Raw genomic sequence first — 22,891 nt, 5'->3', positions numbered from 1 at the left:
ATGTGTCCAACAGGCCAGATAATGTGAACTTAGGGAGAAGTTGTGCACCATAAAATTAACAGTTAGAAATGACCTATAAATTGAGTGGCAAGAAATTCCTTAAGAATGGATGAAATATGCACGGGGATGCAACGACATAGGTGACCACGGGAGTTAGCGCCTGACAGCGATGCTTCCTTGGGATACGCCAGCTGTGGATAGCTGCTTGCCGAAGGTCAAGATGGACAGGCAGCTACGATGCCTCCTAGTGTTTTTTTTCAGACTCTCCCAAACCTGTGCTTTACCGAATGTTTGCTCATGACTGAGAGTTTGGCATCACGTGTGATTATCATCATCACCGGCTGGAGGAGGGTGCCCGCAGCTCCCCCACTGCACAGTTCAAGAGTCTGAAGCACCGCTGGGCTAAAGGGTCCTCCTGCTGTCACTGTCACCCCGCCCCCACAGTGGAACGGCTGTGGTCTGTGGACACCAACGGCAGCCTGCAAACACCCATCCAGCCCGTGCCGCTTCACTTGTTCCCTAACAACTTTGGGAGATGATCCGACGGATGAAAACACATTACAGTTTCCAAAGATCAACTAACAAAAGATTGATGACGAAACCAAGCCTAAGAAATCAGAGCCTGACATTTTCTGTTTCCTAGTTTTCGCATGTGTGTACAGTCGCACAGTCATGTCTGACTCTTCGAAACCCCATGGACTGTAGCCCACCAGGCCCCTCTGTCCATGGGATTCTCCAGGTAAGAGTACTGGAGTGGGTTGCCATTCCCTACTCCAGGGGATCTTCCCAACCCAGTGATTGAACCTGGGTCTCCTGCATTGCAGGCAGATTCTCCACTGTCTGAGCCAACAGTGGAGCCCTTCCACTTTTTATTTTTCTCTATTAAAATGGCAGCTCCTTAGGGCAGAGAAGCCCCCTTTCCTCATGGCTGTGTCCCCAGCCTGCAAAAGTGGCATGTAGTAGGCACTCAGAGAATCACTGCTGGTGAATAAGAAAGTAAGACAGAAACATGCTTTGACTAAAAACATTTGTATTTCTATGACTCAGAATTTAACTCTGAACTTGCTGGGACCCATGATGAAGGGTATCAACACTCACAGAATTCCCCTGATCTCATAGTAGACATGCCAGAAAAGGAATGCCTATCTGGTTCTGAATATTTTCACAACAAACTTTTCTTGATGGTAATGAAAACCATAAAAATCACTGTCTCTATAGATAAGGGGTTTTTTTTCCAGACCTACCACTTTTGTTTTTGAACAGTAACACCTATATATAGTTTGCGTGTACTTGTTAATGGTTATGAACACACAACACTGATTACTTTATCAAGTCCTTCTCAGAAAGCAGAGCCCAGGCGTTGAGTGACCACTGATAAGACAGGTGACAAAACCAGGCAAAGAGCAGAACGCCTCCCTCCTCACTGAAGAAATCCCAGCCCAGGGAGGAGTTTGGGGCCAGGGGCTGAGAGCAAGAGGAGGTCACAGACAGGTCTGCATCTGCCGTGGCCGTGTGGCTCCCTCTCCTGTCAAATCCCACCCAGGACTCAAACCGGGTTCAAACACCAGGTTGGTTCTTCCTCAACTGCCACGATCGTGACCTACACCCTGCCAGATGTCCACCACATAGAGGATGTCACACACCTGTCTCACACACCTGCTTTCCTGACCTTCACAGGGCTCTTAACTCATACTTATAGTTCAATAAAATGAGTGTATAGCAAAATACCTGCAAAGAAAGTTGCTGTTGAGTCCTTCAGTCATGTCCGACTCTTTGCAACTGTGGGGACTGTAGTCTGCCAGGCTCCTCTGTCCATGGGATTCTCCAGGCAAGAATACTAGAGTGGGTTACCACTGCCTTCTCCAGGGGATCTTCCTATCACAGGGATCAAACCTATAAGTCCTGCATTGGCAGGTGGATTCTTTACCACTGAGCCACCAGGGAAGCCCTCAGAAGGAGTGGATTTGATTGACTGGGCGGTCACCAACAAAAAGTGAAATTAAGTACAGTTTTCAAGGAGCTGGAGTTGGAAACACAGAACAGACAGGACGGGCAAAGAAACTGCATGTGCAAAGCGTGGGGATGTGGAAGAATACAGCTGTTCACAGCAGGGAGTGGACAGCTGGGCACAGGGACACAGGACCTGTCCGAGTGACGTGGGGCATGAGACTCAAGAATTCACATTTCACTGACACCCAGGAGTGCACAGGGAGCCTGCCTCCTACATGTGGACCTCCTCTTATGGGACGGGGGCCCCACTGGGGAAAAGGGAGCAAAGGAGTGACATGGCCAAACTTGCGTGATTTCTCCCACCGTCAGATCTCCCGTGTCAATCTCCCACGTCCCTCCCTCCTCCTCTTTGGTTTCTCTGACCTTGTCTAATCCCTCTTCCTGGATCAAGGTTCCTGACAGAGGACGAACCTTGCCTGGCTCACCTTCTTCTTTGTATAGTCAGTGAGGAAAAAACAGTTGTCAACGGAATTCATGCCCGCTTCTCACTCTGGGAAAGGATGAGTGACCAAAACCCGCAGGAGACGTTTCTCCTCCTGAGCAGGCTGGACCCACAGACTCTAGAGGAAAACAAGCGACTAAACCACTGACAGGGAAGACACGAAGGAGATGGAGGGGAAGCAGAAGGATCTTGAGGAGATTCTGCTTCCCTCAGAAAGAACAGAGCAGGCAGAGACGTACAGACGTGCTGGAGCCTCACCCAGACTTGCCCGCCATCCACGCTGCTCTGCAGCGGACACTCACCTCGCGCCCTCTTTACTTGCTTTTCAGTGAGCTGCATTTTCTTTCCTTTTAGGCCCCCATAAAGTCGCTTTATTTTGATTCCCAGTAAAGCAAGGGAGAGAGAAGAGGTGACTGCAGGTCAGTGTGTCGACTCCGCGTGTGGCCCCGAGTCCCGGGCAGGCTGGGGCCGGGGAGAGCCGGCGGCCGGTGCAGCGAGCACTGCTGCTGTTCTGGGGGCGGGGCCCCCGAGGCCCCACCCAGCACTGAGCAGGACCACGCTCTGTCCTGCCGTGACACTCGCCCGACGCCCGGATGGGGCCCTCTGAGGGCCAGCAGCATCCGTCACCATCAGCAGCGTGCTCCGGGCTGCCCGTGCCCGGCTCTATTTCACCTCCTCTGCCCTTCCTCCCTGTGACCTCTCAGCCCCTGACCAAGCTGTATACTCCTACGTCTACCAGACCCGGCACGTGCGTGTCTCCATCCTCCACCCTACAGCGGGCAGCTGCCCTTGGAGCGGTGCGACCCACACAGAAAGCACCACCTCCCTCCTCAGCGAGCCCAACACCTTTCCACCCGCCAACTCCTCCACGACGTAGTGGAAGCGGGAGGCAGGAAAAGGCAAGGGCCGCAGGGACATGCCATCATCTGAAAGCAGGCTCAGAGTCTGAGGCGTGAAGGGACCCAGGCCCGGCCAGTGAGCAGCCCTTAGTGGCGCACTCAGCCAGCCGTCGGGGAGTGGTGGTCGTCAGGCTGAGCAGTGAGATAAGAGGTGGATCTGTCTTCTCACCCAGCCTCAGGCCAGAGAATGAGCTGGGGGCCCAGGAGCAGTCTGGGGGCTCTGTCCTGTGGGCTCCAGAGGCTCACCAAGGCTGCTGGCCAAGACCAGGCCTCCAGGTGGCAGTGACCCTCTCCCCATCCCCACCTCTGTGATCTGATGGCATCGCCCATCTGCATGGGACCTGCCCCCACATCTGGGCGTCCTGAGGAGCCTGAGGCCAGCTGGGTCCTAGGTGCCTGGCCCCCTCAGCCGTGACCACTGGACGGGTCTGGGGACCTGGCCCTGAGAGACACCATCTGAGCTCTGCCTTCTCTTGGCCAGGACTGGGGCAGGGGAGGGTGACAGCTGCGCCTGGGGACCTGGCCTTTCCTGTCAGATCAGAGAGGCAAGTTGATTTGGTGGACATTTACAAGAGCACTGTGACGGCCCTGCCTCAAAAACATAGGCTTTGACACTAAGACATTTGCCACAACTCACCACGTCCTCCTTCCCCTTTCTGAGATGTGGGCTCTGCTGAAAGCTTTTGGAATTTACAGTTTTTAAGGCAGAAGCCACCTGTCACCTTACAGGACCTGCAATAAACCTTTCTCTGCTCCAAATTTCAAGGTTTTTATGTTTTTCTGCCTCATTGTGTGTCAGGCACAGGGATCACAGCTGGGGCTCTTGAGGTGCCTTGAAGTAGCTGCCCCTGTAGTAGGTGTTGGGGGTCCTGAAGATGCCCATCTCCCAGTCGTAGGTCACCCTCATCCACCAGGGCACCGAGAGGCCCACCCCAGCTCCTCCTGCAGCTCCTTGAGTGGCAGCTGTGCCTCATCTGGCTGGGCCACCTGGCCCTCCATGTGCCCCCAGCACTCATGGTGTGCTGCATTTTCTATGTCTTCTCACCAACACACAGTTGCCAGATGCACTGTGGGGAACAAGCCATGAAACCTCGGAACTATAATGGCGATGTCTGCAGTTGTACTTCTTTGCTTACAGCCTCTTAATTTGGCCGTTGGTTGAATAACAAGGAAATCTCTGAGGCATACTATTCTAGTAAGCTTGGGCCACGTAGAAACCTCTCCTTCCATCCACATTATATGAGCGCTTTCCTGAGTCCTGTGCATGTTTTAGCAGCAATATTGGGGTCACAGATTAAACCTGGACTATATATGCCCTCCTGCTATTATTTTTTCTTTCACTCTGCAAGCAGTTTATAAGCAACACCTGATTCAGACAACCAGATCCCATCAGGTGGCACCTCTTTAAAACCACAAGTGTGAGACGAACAGTGTGGGTCATCATATGGGGTGGAGTCTTGGCTCCCCCCTCAGTTTTTTTCTTTCTAAACCGGGCCTGCCAGTTTTGGGGTCTTCTGTTTGTTTGGGGTGTTGGTTTTTAAAATTTATTATTTTTAGTTGCATTGGGTCTTCGCTGTGGTGCTTCGGCTTCTCACTGCGGTGGCTCCTCTCGTTGCGGAGCACTGACTCTAGGGCACGAGGGCTTCAGTACCTGCAGCATGTATGACCAGTAACTGTGGCTCCAAGGCTCTACCACGGGCGCAATAGTTACAGTGAATGGACTCAGTTGCTTCTCAACATCTGGGATCTTCCCAGATCAGGGATCATTGAAACTGTGTCCTCTGCATTGGTAGGTGGATTCTTAACCACTGAGGCACCAGGGAAGCCCTAGTTGTACAGTTTTTAAGGGAAATAATCTGTATAATGGCTGTTGGTAAATGCCTCCCCCATGCTGAGCAGTCCAGTGATTATCTGCCCCTTTATGGGGAAGTTTGCTGACTAGAGCACAGCTGTCCCTCTGCACCTGAAATTTAGTAATCAATTTTCAGCTCTGCCTTGAATTAACTAATGAATGAATGAATGAATGTGAATGCACATATGGGCACACCAGGAAAGGAAGAGATAAAAAGGTTTCAAAAATTTCATCAAAAACTAAACACTAATGAAAACAAATCAAAGTGCATTTTGTGGTTTAGGGTGACATAAGCAGAGTCAGATTTGCTTAAAATATCAACACACTCCTATTCGCATAACATCAATGAAATTCGAGCTGTAAGAGAAGTGGGTGGGGCGATGGAGGAGGGCCTGAGGGTCAGAAGCCCTGGACCACTCACAGCACCAAGGGCGGGGTCACCCTCCTGAATTATTTGAAGAGCTTTAGTGAGATGCTTGGGCTTCCTCAAGGCGCCAGTTGTAAAGAATCCTCTTTCCAATGCAGGAGATGTGGATTTGATCCCTGGGTTGGGAAGATCCCCTGGAGGAGAGCATGGCAACCCATTCCAGTATTCTTGCCTGGAGAATCCCATGAACAGAGGAGCCTGGCGGGCTACAGTCCATAGGGTCACAAAGAGTCAGACACGACTGAAGAGACTTGCACAGCACAGCACCGTGAGATGCTTAGTATTCACTCGGGGGCAAATATCAAATTAAAATAATGAGCAAGGAACTTCCCTGAGGGTCCAGTGAGGACTCTGTGCTTTCACTGCAGGCAGTGCAGGTTTCATCCCTGGTTCCAGAAGTAAGATCCCACAAGCCAGACGGTCAAATAAATAAAAACAGAATTTAAAAAATTAGGAAAACGGTCAACGATAAACACAGGTATGCTCGATGCCTTTTCCAATTTATAGAGGAAATGATTTTAAAAGTATGTTTTCCCCTTTATGTTTCTCCCAACTTGTGGATGAGTAGTACTGTGGTCATACGCGCGCGTGCACACACACACACACACATACACGCACACCCAGTCGTTCCTACTAACGCAGGTGTGTCTCCTGTCCTTCAGAGCCTGTGTTTAAGACACCGGCCTTCCTGTGGAAGCGGACAGAGTGCATGAGAGCCTCTCGACTATGTCCGAGACGTCTTCCCACGACTCCTTCTACGACTCGCTCTCAGACCTGCTGGAAGATGGCGAGAATGCGGCCTTCTTCCCCGGGCTGTCGGCCTTCCTCAGCCAGGAGGAGATCCACAAGAGCCTGGATCTGGCCCGCAGGGCCATCGCCAGCTCCGAGACGGACGACTGCGACTGTGAGGAGGTCCCGCAGTGCTGCAGCCCCTCGCCCAGGAGCCGCCGGAAGCCACCGGCCCCTCCGGAGGCCCGGCCGGGCGAGCGCGCGTCCCCAGGGACACCTGGGGCCCGCAGGCAGGTACCTGCCGCGCCTCCGCCAGCAGAGCAAGCCGAGCACATCTCCTCACCCGCATCGCGGAGGAAGCCCGGAGTCTCGCCCCTGCTGGCCAGGCCCAGCTACATCCGGAGCCTGCGCAAGGCTGGGAAGCAGGTGGCCAAGGCCCCAGGCACCACTGCCAAGCCCAGGTCCACGCGCCCCGGCAGGGCCGGCCCCCAAAGCCCGCTGAATGACAAGGCGGCCACCCTCATAGAGGAGCTGACCTCCATCTTCCGAGAAGCTGCCAAGCCCAGAACCAGGAGCCCGGACGGGGAGTCCTCGTCCCCGGACAGCGGGTACCTGTCCCCTAAAAACCAGCCGTCAGACCCAAGGAGCGCCTCGGCCAGCCAGAGCCCCACCCGGGACCAGCAGGACGTCGAGGCCGAGGCCAGGCCCCCGGCACCTGGGCATCACCCCACCCGGGACAGGCAGGACGTGGAGGCTGGGGCCAGGCCCCCAGAGCCCAGGCGTCACCACCCTGTGGCCCAGAATGTGGCCCGGCCTAGCCACAGCCCCTCATCCCCACCGCCCTGCAGCGCCCACCACCCACCAGCCGCTCCCAGGTTCATCCAGAAGCTGCGGAGCCAAGAAGTGGCAGAAGGTAGTCGGGTCCACCTGGAGTGCAGAGTCACTGGGAACCCACCTCCTCGGGTCAGGTAGGACTCTGGTTGCAGAGATTAGATGCTTTGCATAGACCTCACTTGTACTTTAGTGTGAGAGAAGAGATTTCTGTTACAAGGCAAGGGCTTGGCTCCCCAAGCACACAGACGCAAGTATTATGGCCCTGGCTTTTGAGGAAAGGAAAAGCTCCATTGCAAGTTGGACCAGCAGGGAGACAGGAGCCAAGGCTCAAATCTGGTTCTCGATCCAGGGATCAGGGTGGAATTTAAGGGTCCAGGAAATTTCAAGCTTGGAAGCTGCCTTGATGATAGTCCACAGTATTGCACCTTGTGCTGGAGCCGGGTCATCCTCACTTAGGGACTCCTCGCTTTGTAAAGCACAAGTGTGGCAGCTTTTCTATGCTCCGATATCTGCAGACTGAAAATGCTGGGTTTGTGGTTATCCTGGAGATGGCTAGGGAGCAGGGGGTTGGAGGGGCATGGGGTGGAGGGTGTGGGGATGGGGACCCATCTTGAACTTGCACAGTGCGGTCTCCCTACAATAACTGCAGATTTCCTCAATACACCTATGCAAGGAGCTATGTCCGTTTAAGCTCGGTGATGTTTTACCTGCTTTTTCTTTGTTCACGCCTCAGTCTTAAGTAGGGCTGAGGACCTCTGCTAGCTGCTTCCTGCTGATGAGGGATGTGGGTTTTTATAAGAAGAATGAAATTGTTTTGCACTTACCTAATAAATATTTGCATGTTCCACCTTGAACTCTGAAGTCTCAGGCAATCATCCTATGAGTCCAGGGCGGGGCAGGCGGTGCTCTTTAAATGTAGGAGGTGGACAATGAGGACAGAATTTGATGAGTAAGAGGATTAACCCTGAGATACTATGGCTCCTAACTTTAACAGTCCTTCAAAACAGACCTTATTTCTTTGGGAATCCATGAAAACCTGTTTTTAACATTTTAGTGATTGAATTTGGATTTATGTAGGCCTGTACCAGACTCTTAGGTCAAAATAGTCTGCTTTTGAGATGCTACTCTCTTCTCGTCTTGGCCAGGTGGAGTCTTAGCTGTTTCCTTTTGAAGAGTTACTTAAAGTACCTGGGAGTGGGGTGGCCAGGGTGTGACTACTTTAGCTTTCCTGGAAGATGTGTAACCAGAAGGACGTCACAGGGGCTATTTCACATGCCTGCACGGGTGCTCACTGTGTGGGTTTGTCCAAGTGTGAGGAGGATGCAGTCCTGGGGCTTGTGCAGTGCAAGGGGACGTCGTGGGAAACCCTAGTGGGCTAGACACATATTTATGTGTAGAAAAGAAGACAGCACCGAGACGCTGTACACATTTTATCAAATGTAATGCTGTTACCACTGAGACCTTCAGGAAGATCTCCTGTAGAACATCGTGTACAGGCTCAATAGGAGCTTGTTTTCAGGGCCACTCTGACCCTCAGCAGGGCAACTGGTCAGACCTTATCCCAGGTTACTCTGGTTTCTTGGCTTGTCTTGGCGAAGGAATGATTCATTGTTTCCCCATGGACTGAGGTCTCCAAGAAGCATGAGCTTCATCACGTTCCAAGGGCTTTGACACCTTTGAGTCACGTCATCTATGAGAGCTCCTCTCTTGTCACTTTGAATCAGAAGAGGCGACCCCATACAAGGGATTATTTCTCGGAGGAAGGCCTTTGTTACTGCAGAAACTTTCTCTGTACTATGTGGGAAAGCCTTGCCACAGTGATGACATCACCAGCGTCTAGACGTTTCTACAGTGTCCCTGGCACTTGGTGTACAGTGAAGTCTCTTTAGCCACCATCCTCTGGTTCTGTCCCTCGAGCATGTAACCCTTTTATCATCAGGGTGGCCCAGTTTTAGGACTGTTTCTGGATTAGCAATCCAGAAACAGATTAGCAATTTGGTTTACCTTTCGAATGCTCATTTGCCTTTATGGACCAACAGTGAACTGCTGGAGTCCATGACATTTTACAGCCCTCCCATCATGGGTTCCTCGGTGTAGATGAGTAAAATTCTGTCCATTAAATGTTTGGGATAAACTCATCATAAACCTGGCCTCTGTGGCTGTTCGTCCTGAGCACCATCTAAGTCCCCAGTCTTCATGAACTCCCTGTGCATGCTCTCTGGATGATCCATTTCCAGATCTGAGGCTTCAACGAGGATGGTCCACACTCGAGTTAGTGGTAGGGTCTCTAGATCTGGGTCTTTGGTTCTGGATGCTTGTTGTGCCGCCAGATCCACCTAATTATTTCCTTTAGTTAAGTGATGATCCATTTGAGTGACCCAAGCAGCACCCAACAGCTGCTCCTCCTGGCATTTTAACAGCATTTACTAATAATAAGGTTGGTGTCTCCTCTGTGTGTTTAGTTTCTCTCCTTCCTGACATCAGTGGACCTCTCTTTCCAGGTGGCCCTGTGCACACATACGACGGAGAAGGCTGACTTGGAGTCAGTACATGTGGTCACTGTCTCTTAGCTCCTAGTCTCAGGGCAGGAGACGATGAGAGCAGTGAGCTCTGGGCAGATGGACCCAGACGATGGCTTCTGTTTCCAGGGCTTCCTGATGAGCTACAACTGCACGCCCCCCTCCCTTGTTTGTGAAACTGGTCCCATCCAAGAGTATGTCTAAAGGCTGACCAGTCAGGTCAGGTCTTCAGTTATTTGTATACAGTTGTAAACAGGCTCTCCTGTTGTCCTAGGGAGCAGAGTGGCTGGGTTTAGAGTTGATACTGCCTGTAAGGTGACATTCAGATGTCGAGTGGTGTGCCCTGGTCTTTGCCCCATCTCCCCGAAGTAAGCCCACATCCACTGTTTTGTTCTAGGAAAGGCAGTGCATGATGTGGAGTGTGCCGAGGGTTCATTTTTCAGCCCCTTGTGAAAGGTTGCAGTCACAGCCCAGAAGCAAACTGGCAATCCTTGATGTAGGCGCCCAATTGTTTAGAAAAGTAAGCTACAGGCCTTCTGATGGTATCTAAGTATTGAGTTAGCTCCAAGACTCACACCCTGTTTCATGCACAAAATACCTGGGCAATCAAATGCTGGGCTCTTAAAAGTTTCTCCTTGGTGGTGTGGAACACATTATGACAGCTCAGAGTCCAGCTTAATGGCTTATTGTCATTTCCTTTAAGAGCCTCATGTTTGTGTTTGGCTGAGTCCAAGATCAGGAGTCCAAAGATGAAATACTCAGCCATTCCTAGGAATCCTCACAAGCACCTTCTGGGGGTGGCTGCAGTCACCCTAGTTAATGCCTCTCCTCCATCTGGCAGTAAATTTCTTTATCTTTTTGATACTTCAAACACTAACTAGTTTAGAGTTGGTTGAGAAATTGTGTGCTTTTCCCTTGCAAACTTTATCTAATCATATTTTGGTCTTCAGTTCAGTTCAGTTCAGTTCAGTCACTCAGTCGTGTCCGATTCTTTGTGACCCCATGAATCACAGCACACCAGGCCTCCCTGTCCATCACCAACTCCTGGAGTTCACTCAAACTCATGTCCATCGGGTCGGTGATGCCATCCAGCCATCTCATCCTCTATTATCCCCTTCTCCTCCTGCCCCCAATCCCTCTGAGCATCAGAGTCTTTTCTGATGAGTCAACTCTTCCCATGAGGTGGCCAAAGTATTGGAGTTTCAGCTTCAGCATCAGTCCTTCCAATGAACACCCAGGACTGATCTCCTTTAGGATGGACTGATTGGATCTCCTTGCAGTCCAAGGGACTCTCAAGAGTCTTCTCCAACACCACAGTTCAAAAGCATCAATTCTTCAGCACTCAGCTTTCTTCACAGTCCAACTCTCACATCCATACATGACCACTGGAAAAACCATAGCCTTGATTTCAATATACTATCTAGGTTGGTCATAACTTTCCTTCCAAGGAGTAAGTGTCTTTTAATTTCATGGCTGCAATCACCATCTGCAGTGATTTTGGAGCCCCAAAAATAAAGTCTGACACTGTTTCCACTGTTTCCCCATCTATTTCCCATGAAGTGATGGGACCAGATGCCATGATCTTCGTTTTCTGAATGTTGAGCTTTAAGCCAACTTTTTCACTCTCCTTTTTCACTTTCATCAAGAGGCTTTTTAGTTCCTCTTCACTTTCTGCCATAAGGGTGGTGTCATCTGCATATCAGCCCTCAAATCCTGAATAGAACAGTTATCTCTGGTCCTGGGTTTTTGTACAGATGGGATGGAAGTGTTACATGAAGATCAACAAGGTCTGAATAATTGATATTTAAAGAAGGTGATTGTCAGAGGCTTTATACTTTCCTTCATGTGCCTCTTTAGATGCCTGTTGCTTTATATTTGGACTTCCTTGATGGCTCATAGTGTAAAGAATCCGCCTGCAATTCAGGAGACCTGGGTTCAATTGCTGGGTCAGGAAGCTCCCCTGGAGAAGGGAATGGTTACCCACTCCAGTATTCTTGCCTGGGAAATCCCATGGACAGAGGAGCCTGGTAGACTACAGTTCATGGGGCAGCAGAGAGTCAGACATGACTAAATGACTGATACTTACTTACTTACTTAAATTTAGCACCTTGTCCCCTGGACAGAGTTTTACTGCTACTGGGACAGCCATCTTGGCTCTTTCTGGCCTTCTGTCAATCCAAACATCACTCTTAGCTTTTGCAGAATTTCTTCAGGACATCTAGGTGAGGCTTGGTCTTCCAACTGTAAAGGTGCAGCTTGGAGGGCAGAAGATTGACCTGGGAGTACACTTAATGTTCTCCACAAGGGAACAGGGCATCAGGGCAGGTCCAGCTGGATATTCCACATCCACATCAGTATATCGTCTGTCAGCCTTCAGCCCTCTCAGGGAAGAGGAGGGGTTCCCCTGGGGCCCTTGCTGTACTCCTGGATCTCGTTTAAGCTGTTTGGTTCAGGACCCCTGTTGAGGTCTGTTATTAAACATTCCTTATGATGGTTCAGCCTTGCTCAATCCCCTTGGGTCACGGGGGTCCCTTCTGGGTCAGCTCCAGGCATGGTCCATGCCTCCCAAGTCCTGATTGGACGATTTGGTTGTGATTCAGGCTGCTGCTGCTAAGTCGCTTCAGTCGTGTCCAACTCTGTGTGACCCCACAGACGGCAGCCCACCAGGCTCCTCTGTCCCTGGGATTCTCTAGGCAAGAACACTGGAATGGGTTGCCATTTTCTTCTCCAATGCATGCATGCATTCTAAGTCACTTCAGTCATGTCCAACTCTGTGCAACCCCATGGACTGTAGCCCACCAGGCTCCTCTGTCCCTGGGATTCTCCAGGCAAGAACACCGGAGTGGGTTGCCATTTCCTTCTCCCATGTGATTCAGAGCCTTCCCTAATACCATCCTGTGCTTCTCCACAGGAGGGTGTTCATGAAGGCCTGCATGCAGCCCAGTTAGGGTGATGAGTAGCAAAACATGTAAAGAGATTCTCTGTTTTCTGAGGGTCATCTCAGTAAGATGGCTTATTATTGCTCTAGTTGTATAAGTTCAAGCTGAAACTTGTGTTGGCCTTGGTCAGAGTCCCCTGTGTTGGCCTTGGTCATCTAAGCCTTCTGGGACCTGCTCTAATAGAAATGCCCTGCCTGCGGTAGAGTGCTCCCTGGGCAAACTGAGCACCCTGGTGGGTACAGGGAGGAAAGAGTGTTCCTTTATGATGATCGGATAAGGGCAGCCCTGGGAGGGCTGTTGGTACCTTCTGCACTGCTCACAGGAAGACCCCCTTCGTGGGCAGGGGGACCATGCAAGGGGCTGCTGGAGGGGCGTCTGCATGCAGTCAGTCATTGTTCGGCTTTGACTCCATGAACACAGGCTTTTTCTGAGGTTCTTCCCTCTGAACCACAATCTTACATCTCTTCTGCAAATTCTTATTCCAATATAAAGGCATAAATGATTGTATAATGGGATTAACCCCGTTTTTCCTCTAATAAAACAAGTCTAATTTTAAAATAGTACCATAGTTCAAAGACCCATTCTCTGGCCATTTTCCCTGAGGCTTCACCTAATACCAGGGCCAGGCAGTGTTACAAAGAAAATAATTTTCTTCATTTCCATTGGCTTATAGCTAAACATTGACCAGTTCTGCAAGAATACATGCCAGGGGACTACAGTCAGTTGTGCTATTAACATTCCCCATTTGAAAGGTTGCTCTCAGGATGGAGCAAAAGGATCCCACGGAGGTGTCTTGGGTGGAAATACCTCTCTCCCAGGAACAGGGTATGTTCTTCTGGGATGGACGCCTGTGAAACCACTATAGGTCACGGGGCAATGACTGTCAATCAGGGAGCAGTGTCTTCTGTCTCCTGAGTCAGAGGGCCTTCATTAAATCAGGTTTAAAAGTTTTCCTTCAGTCATCCAACAGCCTCCCCCATTAGCCAATGCTAACAAACAAGGCCCATCTAGTCAAAGCTATGGTTTTTCCAGTAGTCGTGTATGGATGTGAGAGTTGGACTGTAGAGAAAGCTGAGTGCCTAAGAATCGATGCTTTGGAACTATGGTGTTGGAGAAGACTAGAGAGTCCCTTGGATTGCAAGGAGATCCAACCAGTAAATCCTAAAGGATATCAGTCCTGAATGTTCACTGAAGGACTGATGCCGAAGCTAAAACTCCAATACTTTGGCCACCTGATGTGAAGAACAGATTCACTGGAAAAGACCCTGATGCTGGGAAAGATTGAAAGCAGGAGGAGAAGGGGATGTCAGAGGATGAGATGGTTGGATGGCATCACTGACTCGATGGACATGAGTTTGAGCAAGCTCCAGGAGTTGGTGATGGACAGGGAAGCCTGGAGTGCTGCAATCCATGGGGTCGCAAAGTCAGACATGACTGAGCAACTGAACTGAACTGAACTGAAAAACAGACATAAACCAACCTGAACAAAGAAATCCAAGACTGGAACTTTAACCCAGGGTTCAGAACTCTAAGTTGAACTTAAAAAAAAAAAGTGCGAGGTATAGTTACACTGTTGTCTCAGGTGTACACCAAAGTGATTCATTTATTGTTCAGTCACTAAGTCATGTCTGACTCTTTGCAACCCTATGAACTGCAGCACACCAGCTTCAGTTATACATATACATATATTCACTCTTCTTCAGATTCTTTTCCCATTTGGGTTATTTCAGAATACTGAGTAGTGTTCCCTGTGCTCTACAGTAGGTCCTTGTTGTTTGTCTATTTTTTATGTAGTACTGTGTGTGTGTTAATCCCCAGCTCCTCCTATATTCCATACATGAGTGACATCATATGATGTTTGTCTTTCTCTGTCTGACTTACTTCATTTAGAATGATGATCTCTAGGCTTATCCATGTTGCTGCAAATGGCATTATTTCACTCTTTTTATGGTTGAGTAGTATTCCATTGAATATGTGTACCACATCTGCTTTATCCATTCCTGTGTCAGTGGACACTTAGGTTGCTTCCATGTCTTGGCTATTGTGAATAGTCCTGTAGTGAACAGTGGGGTGCATGTATCTTTTTGAATTATGGCTTTCTCTGGATATATGTCCAGGAGTGGGATTTCTGGGTCATATGGGAATTCTATTTTTAGTTTTTTAAGGAAACTCCATACTATTCTCCATAGTGATTGCAAAAATTTACATTCTTACCAATGGTGTGAGAGGGTTCACTTTCTCCACAGCCTCTCTAGTGTTTATTGTCTGTAGACTTTTGGCTGATGGCCATTCTGACCAATGTGAGGTGATCCCTTGTGGTTTTGATTTTCATTTCCCTGATAATTAGTGATGTTGAGCATCTTTTCAGTGCTTTTTGGTCATCTGTGTATCTTCTTTAGAGAAATGTCTATTTATATCTTCTGCCTATTTTTTGATTGGTCTTTTTTTTTTATATTGAGCCGCTTGAGCTGTTTGTATATTTTGGGAGGTTAATCCCTTGTCAGTCAATTCATTTGCAAATATTTTTTTCTATTCTGTGTATTGTCTTTTCATTTTGTTTATGGTTTCCTTTGCTGTGCAAAAGCTTTTAATTAGTCCCATTTGCTTACTTTTGTTTTTATTCTCAGTACTCTAGGAAGGGGGTCAAAAAAAGATAGTGCTGCAACTTATGTCTAACCAGAACTTTTGAGGACTTTTTGTATTTCCCCCAAGGTGGGGCTCTAACCCATAATCCTTATTAGACAGTTCAGGCATGGGCGTGTTTCAGCAAGGTTACTGGTCAAAAAGACAGCTGACCCAAAGCAGCACAAGGAGCCCGAGTCCGGAGGTGGGGAGGCAGGAAACTGACATCCCTTCCTGCAGACAAGTGCGATCAAGGTGGGCACTCGGAGTCAGGGCTGAGGGCCATATACCCGGGGGCTGCAGGGCCATGGCAGGGGGTCACGACACCCGGTCCCTTTGTGGTCACCAAACATTGTTACCCAGCAAGGGCTGGCTGCTGGACATGCATAGGAGCCAATATAGTAGCCCTTGAAAGCACTTCTTTTGAGGAAAGAAAATGCTTCATTGTGAGGTCAACCAGCAAGGAGACAGGAGGCACAGCTCAAATCCATTTACCAGCTCCAGGGATCAGAGCAAAATTTAAGGGGTTCAGGTAATTTCAAACTTGGAAGCTGATTTGCTAATCAGCGCGGGTAAGCCCCTGGAGCTGGGAGTCAGGTTCTCCTCACTGAAGGGCTCTGATGGCAATGTTTGCACGCTCTGTTCAACAGACTGAAGACATTCAGTTGGGGCCATCCTGGAGACGTGGGTTTCCCTCTTACATATGTATGTGTAGTGCTGCCTCTGTAAAATAACTCAGGTTTGACCAACCCATTACCTACCTAAGGAGGCAAATGAATTCCAGCTAGTCAGTGTTTCATTTCCTGCACAGTGAGCCCCCTGGAGCATGAGGTCATGTTTTCAAGGACCCACAAAGCAGAGGCATCTCGTCATGGCAGATATCAATACTAGCTGTGCTCTGGTCCCTGGCAGGTGGATCTGCCGTCCTGAACCAGTGCTGCTAAGTTGGGGGGCGGGGGGTGGTGTGCAAAGGATGGGGCAAGCAGACAGCAGAACAGCACATTGCTACAGGGGGCCCCAAAGGTAGCCAGTAAGATGCCAACTGGTATAGTCAAGTACTGGGCATAATTTGAATATTTACTGGATATGGTTAAAGTGTGGCTAAAACCAGAAGCTGTCTGGCAGATGAAAGGCAGAGGGTGTGTGTGACCTGTCACAAGGTCAGCCCCAAGTGTGTCTGGTCTGAGCGTGGGGTCCATGGGCGCGTGTTCACTATGCTGAGTGCACCACACCTTCAATGTGGCGGAACTTACCCGTGAAGACAGAGACGCCAGGCAGGGCGTGGACAGGCCAGTTGCCCATGCCCGGGCTGCAGCCATGAGAGGGCGGACAGCAAACGAACAGCAGGTGAGGAGTATGCGGTCAGTGGTAATCACTGATCACTGACACCACCATGGCCACTGTAATTTCTCTGCATTATTTTGTATGCACAGAAGGTATAGCATCTGTACCTTCTGTGCCAAGAGGTTAAGAGGAACAACCCTGGGGTCTCCCATCATGACTCCACTTTTCAGCAAATGTGTACCTAGACAAGTCATTTTGTGATTCAGTTTATTCATCCGTGAAGTGAGAATTATGATACCCACTCCCATTGTGTCTTGTGACTAAATAAAATAGCATGTGAAAAAATAAAACAGTGCCTTGCATCTAGTGACTATTGCTTTACTCTTACCTTTTATGGCTAATACCTCTCATTTCTTAATTTCATATGCCAAAATGAAAATAACAATTCAAGTCAGGACCATACTATGGAAAATAAGCCATTAATGCATTTACTTGGAAAGTTTTGGTTTTATTAATGAAGTGTTTTACCTAAATTACATAAATATAAAAATTAATTCAAAATTAAGAAATTCAGCAAAAAGGTAAGGAAGACATCACTGGCTCCAAGCTGCAAGACTGGTACTTACTAATGTAGCACTTCACAAATCACAAACTACTGCTCACCAGCACCCACTGACGCACACTTTGCTGCAGCTGGCTCTTTGGGCTGACGGACCATTACTCACAGACATGAAGTAAGTCAGCATCACCGACAGGAACTGATGGAGTCAGAGGCAAAGAATTTTTTTTTCAAACCAATTTGTTCAACTAATTCACCTTGAGTCAGTTTTTGCAGTTTGCATGCATACTATGTCGCTTTAGTCGTGTCCTGCTCTCTGTGACCCCACGGACTGTAGCCTGCCAGGCTCCTCTGTCCATGGGATTTCCCAGACAAGAATACTGGAGTGGGTTGCCATTGCGTTCCTCCAGTGGATCTTCCCGACCCAGGGATGGAATTGGCAGGCGGGTTCTTTACCACTAGCGCCACCTGGGACACCCTTTTTACATGGTTTTCATGTCTTTTAGAAGCTGACAGCAGGGGGCAGCAAAAAACTTCCTAATGAGTTTGTTTAATTAAATATCTCATCCTAAATTCTGCATTGGGCTTCCCTTGTGGCTAAGCTAGTAAAGAATCCGCCTGCAGCGCAAGAGACCTGGGTTTGATCCCTGGGTTGGGAAGATCCCCTGGAGAAGGGAAAGGCTACCCACTCTAGTATTCTGGCCTGGAGAATTCCACGGACTCTGTATAGCCATTATTTATCTTTTCTATAAAAAAAAATGTTCTTATCATTTTGTTTGTGATAGAAGTGAAATTATTTATTTTGGATTCCATTTAGATGTCTTTAACCCACTAACCATGGGAACAAATAATTATTTGGTAGAAATACATTCATGTGTCACTCAAAACGGTTCCACAGGTTTTCAAACTGCACACGGCTCCATTGACGTTTACTCCAAAATAGCCCCTTCCAAATGTATTCAAACTGCACTCTGCTCCACTGACATTGACTCCAAAATAGCCCCCTTCTAAACATATTCTTAACAAAAAGTAATCCATTTACCCATCAAAGGATTAATTCAAGTGAGCCTACCATAACTTCTGTGTTAAAGTTCACTTAACCATTTCATAATTTGGGGGCCATCCAGTTCAGGCTTCTGCCTTTTCTCCTTAGGGGAAGGGGAGAATTAATTTAGTTAGTAGCTACAGGATTATTAACTAGTTTCTCTTGTCATCTCCCAGTCTGCCAAAGCCCATGACCAATGTTAGCCAATAAAGTTGTGCCCTTCTGGAGTAATTAAGTTTCTGATGAAAATGCACCATTTTTTAAAGTTAGCTGGGTTGTTTTGTTATCCTTTGAGGGTTTTTTTTAGGCGGAAAGTGTAAATATACATTGAAGTTTCTTAATCTCTGTTCCAAAGATCTTAGTCCCTCTGCCATGCATTTGCAAATGCACCAAATGCCTAAAACCTTTGAGCTCCTTTCCTCCATGAGAATTGGAGATCCTGAAGAGGAAACCTTCTTGGAAGTGAATTTTGCATAAGGAAGACAAATGTTAATAAAGAGGTTGCCTGAACCCGGGCAGTTTAGAGCCCGGCTCCCACTGAGTCCATCAGGGGTCTCTGAACCCAACACTGGGCAGGCGTGGTGGTCAGTGGGCCACCTCCGAGGGCCCTGGAGCAGGTGACAGAAGTTGTGAAGAGCAGGGGTCCAGGGAGCTGGGCCAAGCACGGACAGAGGCCCAAAGACGTGCGGGGCTGGGAAATGGGTGACGGGTCTGGAGGTGCAGGATGTTGGCCAAGGCTGAGTTAGAGGCAGGCGCCCCACGAAGGCAGGGCAGTGGGGACCAGGGACCAGACCAGGGGTTGCACCTGGGGAGCACGTCTGCCCTTCAGGACTCGAGTCACTGAAACAGGGACTCAGACGGGGCCGAGTGAGGGCCACGCCATGACCAATTCCTGCAGGCTCCAGGAGGGGACAGATGGCCAGACCAGCCTGTGGCTCACCAAACTGCAGGCCTGGAGCTGCTTAGATTTGGCCCAAGTAGAGCCATCTGGACCCGGGCCCTGGACCAGTGAGCTTACAGAGTCAGACGAAGGGGCCCAGCTCCAGGGAGGACTGAAGGACACATGGTTGAAGGCATTTCCTCATCCTATCCAGTCACTTCACCCCTCCTTGTCAAGTATAACCAGCACAAGGACCAGCTATAATCACAACCAGGACTGAAAAATCTCATCTTCCTTCTTTACTTTTGCACAGTTCCACCAAAACCCCAGCAAAGCAGAGAAAAGCTGATGGAACTAAAACTTATCTACAATAACTGAAGTTACATACGATTTAGCTACAACTTAAGTTATGTGCAAATTAATTGTCAACAGTCTGAATTATTACCTCACCTCAGATGTTCCCTATTTCTCATACACAGCTGGCAACAAGGCAAAGACATGACCCCTCACCTCCCCGACCCCCTCCCCCTCCACTCGCAACTTTTCAGAGTTGGCGAAAACTTCATGAAGAATTTTAGTTCAAAGCACCTCTGATATTATTAAAATGAGGCCTTCCATTTTCACTTTATACTTTAAAAATATTTCATCATGGCAACCATTTTTAAACCATGTAAATATAAAGAAATTAAGAAAGCTAGGAAATTTTTTTACCTAGGAACAGAAAAAGAATCAATTGGTCCTAGGGAACAGAACCCAGGTCCTGAATTCCTGGCCATGCCCTGTAATGACTCACCTTGAACATCTTCAGCTTTAGAATTCAGACTTCACCTATCTTTAAAGAAAATGGTACCCTGGTGATTTCTGTAGTATTGATCTATATTTTTAAAACATAGCTATTCCTGGTTATTCTATCTTTTATTTTGCATTCAGTTAATACTGTTAAATAAGTCAATCAACATAAACCAAAAATGTTGATGTATGGCAAAACCAATACAATATTGTAAAGTAATTAGCCTCCAATTAAAATAAATAAATTTATATTTAAAAAAATAAAACAAAAAAACCCTGAAATTCCTAAGCTGGAGAATAAATACTGATTACAGATAAAAAATAAATAAATATATAAAGACAGGGAAGGAAGATACTCTCTATCAACTACAAACAAGGCAAGTTATTCCCAGTTTCTGAACAGTATTCCAAACCATCCTCACATTCGAATTACATTGTAAGCTAAATGTGTGCAAACTCATAAGGAAAAAAGCCATTTTTAGACACTGACTTAACTGCAGTGAAAGTAGAATCCAGCGATAGTCCAGGAATATTCAGTCTTCTAGGGCAATGACTCATACCTGCTCATAATCATAAGATGCCTATTAGGTCATTATTAGCCTAATAAAGTTTCAATTATATATATAATTAAAAGTAATTAAATTCTTTCTTTTTACAGTCAAACCCCAGCACCTGCAGACCTCCAGTTAGTTTATATTAGCAAAACTTTGATCATCACCAAAACCAAAACAAGAGGGATGAGCTCTATCAAACCTATGCAGCGCCATTGGCTGCTCAGTCACTCAGTTGTGTCCGATTTTGCGACACCATGGACTGTAGCCCGCCAGACTCCTCTCTCCATGGGGTTTTCCAGGCAAGAATACTGGAGTAGATTGCCATTCCCTTCTCCAGAGGATCTTCCTGACCTAGGGATCCAACCTGTGTCTCTTACATCTCCTGCATTGGCAGGTGGATTCTTTACCACTAGCGCCACCTAGGAAGCCCAACAGGATTGGTGGAAATTCCCACTTCCTCCAAAGAAAGCAGACATGGAAACAAGCCGCTGGCTTGCTTTTCACTCGAAGGGGTTCAGGTTGCAATGTGTCCCCTTTATTGGACACTTTAGTTGAGAAAAACGTGGCAGGCAGGTACTGAGGCTGCAGTGCTTACAAAGTCACAATCCACATGGCTTAGCCCAGGGTTGCTGCTTCTGTTGAAGACGGTTGTCAACATCGACAGCAGGCCGTACCCAGAGGAGCTGCGTGACCACTGACCACTCAGGGGTCGCTGCAGTGTGACCTGTGAGTGGGCAGAGACAGCGTGGGGATGATGCTAGGGCACACAGGGAGTTAAAGCAGCAGCCTCTGGACTTTGTGCAGTATCCACCCGGAAGTCTGCTGGCGTCTATGCTTGGGCACTGGACAGGCGCTTCCGTCTCCCTCCCACCTCACATCTCCCCATCCACCCGGAGAGTGTGGGGGCGCTCCCTCCACACCCGGAACCCGACCGCCTTCTGCTTCCTCCTGGAGAGAGTCTCTGCTCAGCCGCCACCCTCTCCCCCTACCCTGGGCATCCGCACCGCCTTCCTTATCTGCTCACGGTTTCCACCCACCATCACCGCGACACTGCGCCTGGCTTGGTTCTTTTTCATGGGCTTGTGATCACAGCACAGTGCAAAGCTGTCTGGTGCCTGCTGCTTGTTCTCAGAGTAAAATAGTCATATATGCAGTGAAAAGGCCCCGTCTCTCCAACACCACGGTGATTCTCAGCCCTGCCTCATCCACCGCAGCCGCAGCAGCATCCTTGCTGGACTGTGCGTGCCCAGTGCCTCCACACCTGCTGTTCCCTCCTCTTGCGATGTTCATCCCCAGGTGCATGTGGGCCTGGACCCTCCATCTCTCTCCTCGAATGTTGCCTCAAAGCCAGCCTTCTATGACTGACCTGGGGAAAAGAACAGGCCTGCCCACTCTTTTGTTTTGTGTAGTTGAAGTAGAGTTAATTTACACTGTTAGTTAGTTTCAGGTGTCCAGTGAAATAATTCAGTTTATACAGTAAATATACATTCAGCTCTTTATATATTTTCTTTTTCAGATTCTTTTCTCTTACAGGTTACAAAATATTGAGAGCTATATAGCAGGTCCTTGTTGGTTATATGTTTTATATATAAAACAGATATGCAATAGTCTGTGTATATTATATATAAACTGATAGGGTTAGTTGCTTAGTCGTGTCTGACTCTGTAACCCCATGGACTATACAGTCCATGGAATTCTTCAGGCCAGAATACTGGAGTGGGTAGCCTTTCCCTTCTCCAGGGGATCTTCCCAACCCAGGAATTGAACCCAGGTCTTCTGCACTGCAGGCAGGTTCTTTACCCTCTGAGCCATCAGGCAAGCCTATATATAAAGTAGTCTGTATATGTTAATCCAAATCCCTAATTTTTTTTCCTCCCCATTCCCCTTTGGGAACCTTGTTTGTTTCCTGAGTGTCTATTTCTGTTTTGTAAATAAGGCCATTTGTATCATTTTTTAGATTCTATTTTGGTTTTCTCCATAGAACTTACTGATACACTCTACACTTGTTTTGTTTATTTTATTGTTTGTCTTCCTTAGTAAAATATAAACCCCTGGAGTGTCAGGACCTCCAGCTGATTCTCGCTGTTGAGTCCCTGGACCTAGAATGCTGCCTATAGGTAACAGGTGCTCAGTGAGCATGTGCTGAGTAAGTGAATGAATGGACCTCTCCTAGGTGTGTGTTTATGCCTGGAGGAAGTGATCATATGGATAAGGATGCATGGATATGAATGGTCATAGCAGCGTAGTTTCCAAAATCTGGAAAGGACCTAAACAGTCATCAAAGATAGTGGACCTGTCTATGAGAGAGTGACTTCATCTCCTTCAGGTAGACGCCAGGAGTGGGACTCTGGCTTGTGTTGGTGTCCTGTCTGTCGTGTTTTGTGGCACTGCCATGCTGTTTCAGGTTCCAAAGAACATGGGGAAGGAGGGTCCAGTGGCTGCGATCCTGTGGCGACGTTCTGTGTCCAGGTGGGCGGGGCAGACATGGGTGTAAGTTACCTTACTCG

At 48.3% G+C, this 22,891-nt stretch overlaps 2 protein-coding genes across 2 annotated transcripts in view; one reads left to right on the top strand and one right to left on the bottom strand.

Moving 5' to 3' along the window:
- The window catches only part of LOC102270938 (DExD/H-box helicase 60), a 135,120-nt gene extending 132,634 nt beyond the window's left edge, over positions 1 to 2,486 (bottom strand). The window contains 1 exon segment of the mRNA XM_070374953.1: positions 2,436 to 2,486. Coding sequence (XP_070231054.1) covers positions 2,436 to 2,486 — 51 coding nt within the window.
- Positions 1 to 22,891, top strand: part of PALLD (palladin, cytoskeletal associated protein) — a 364,323-nt gene that overhangs the window by 5,597 nt on the left and 335,835 nt on the right. The window contains 1 exon segment of the mRNA XM_070376055.1: positions 6,293 to 7,327. Coding sequence (XP_070232156.1) covers positions 6,357 to 7,327 — 971 coding nt within the window. The 5' untranslated portion in view covers positions 6,293 to 6,356.

Source organism: Bos mutus, chromosome 8, assembly GCF_027580195.1.
Source record: "Bos mutus isolate GX-2022 chromosome 8, NWIPB_WYAK_1.1, whole genome shotgun sequence".
Lineage (NCBI taxonomy): Eukaryota > Metazoa > Chordata > Mammalia > Artiodactyla > Bovidae > Bos > Bos mutus.
Note: the sequence above shows the minus strand (reverse complement) of the source record. Positions and strands in the feature narration are given on the sequence as shown.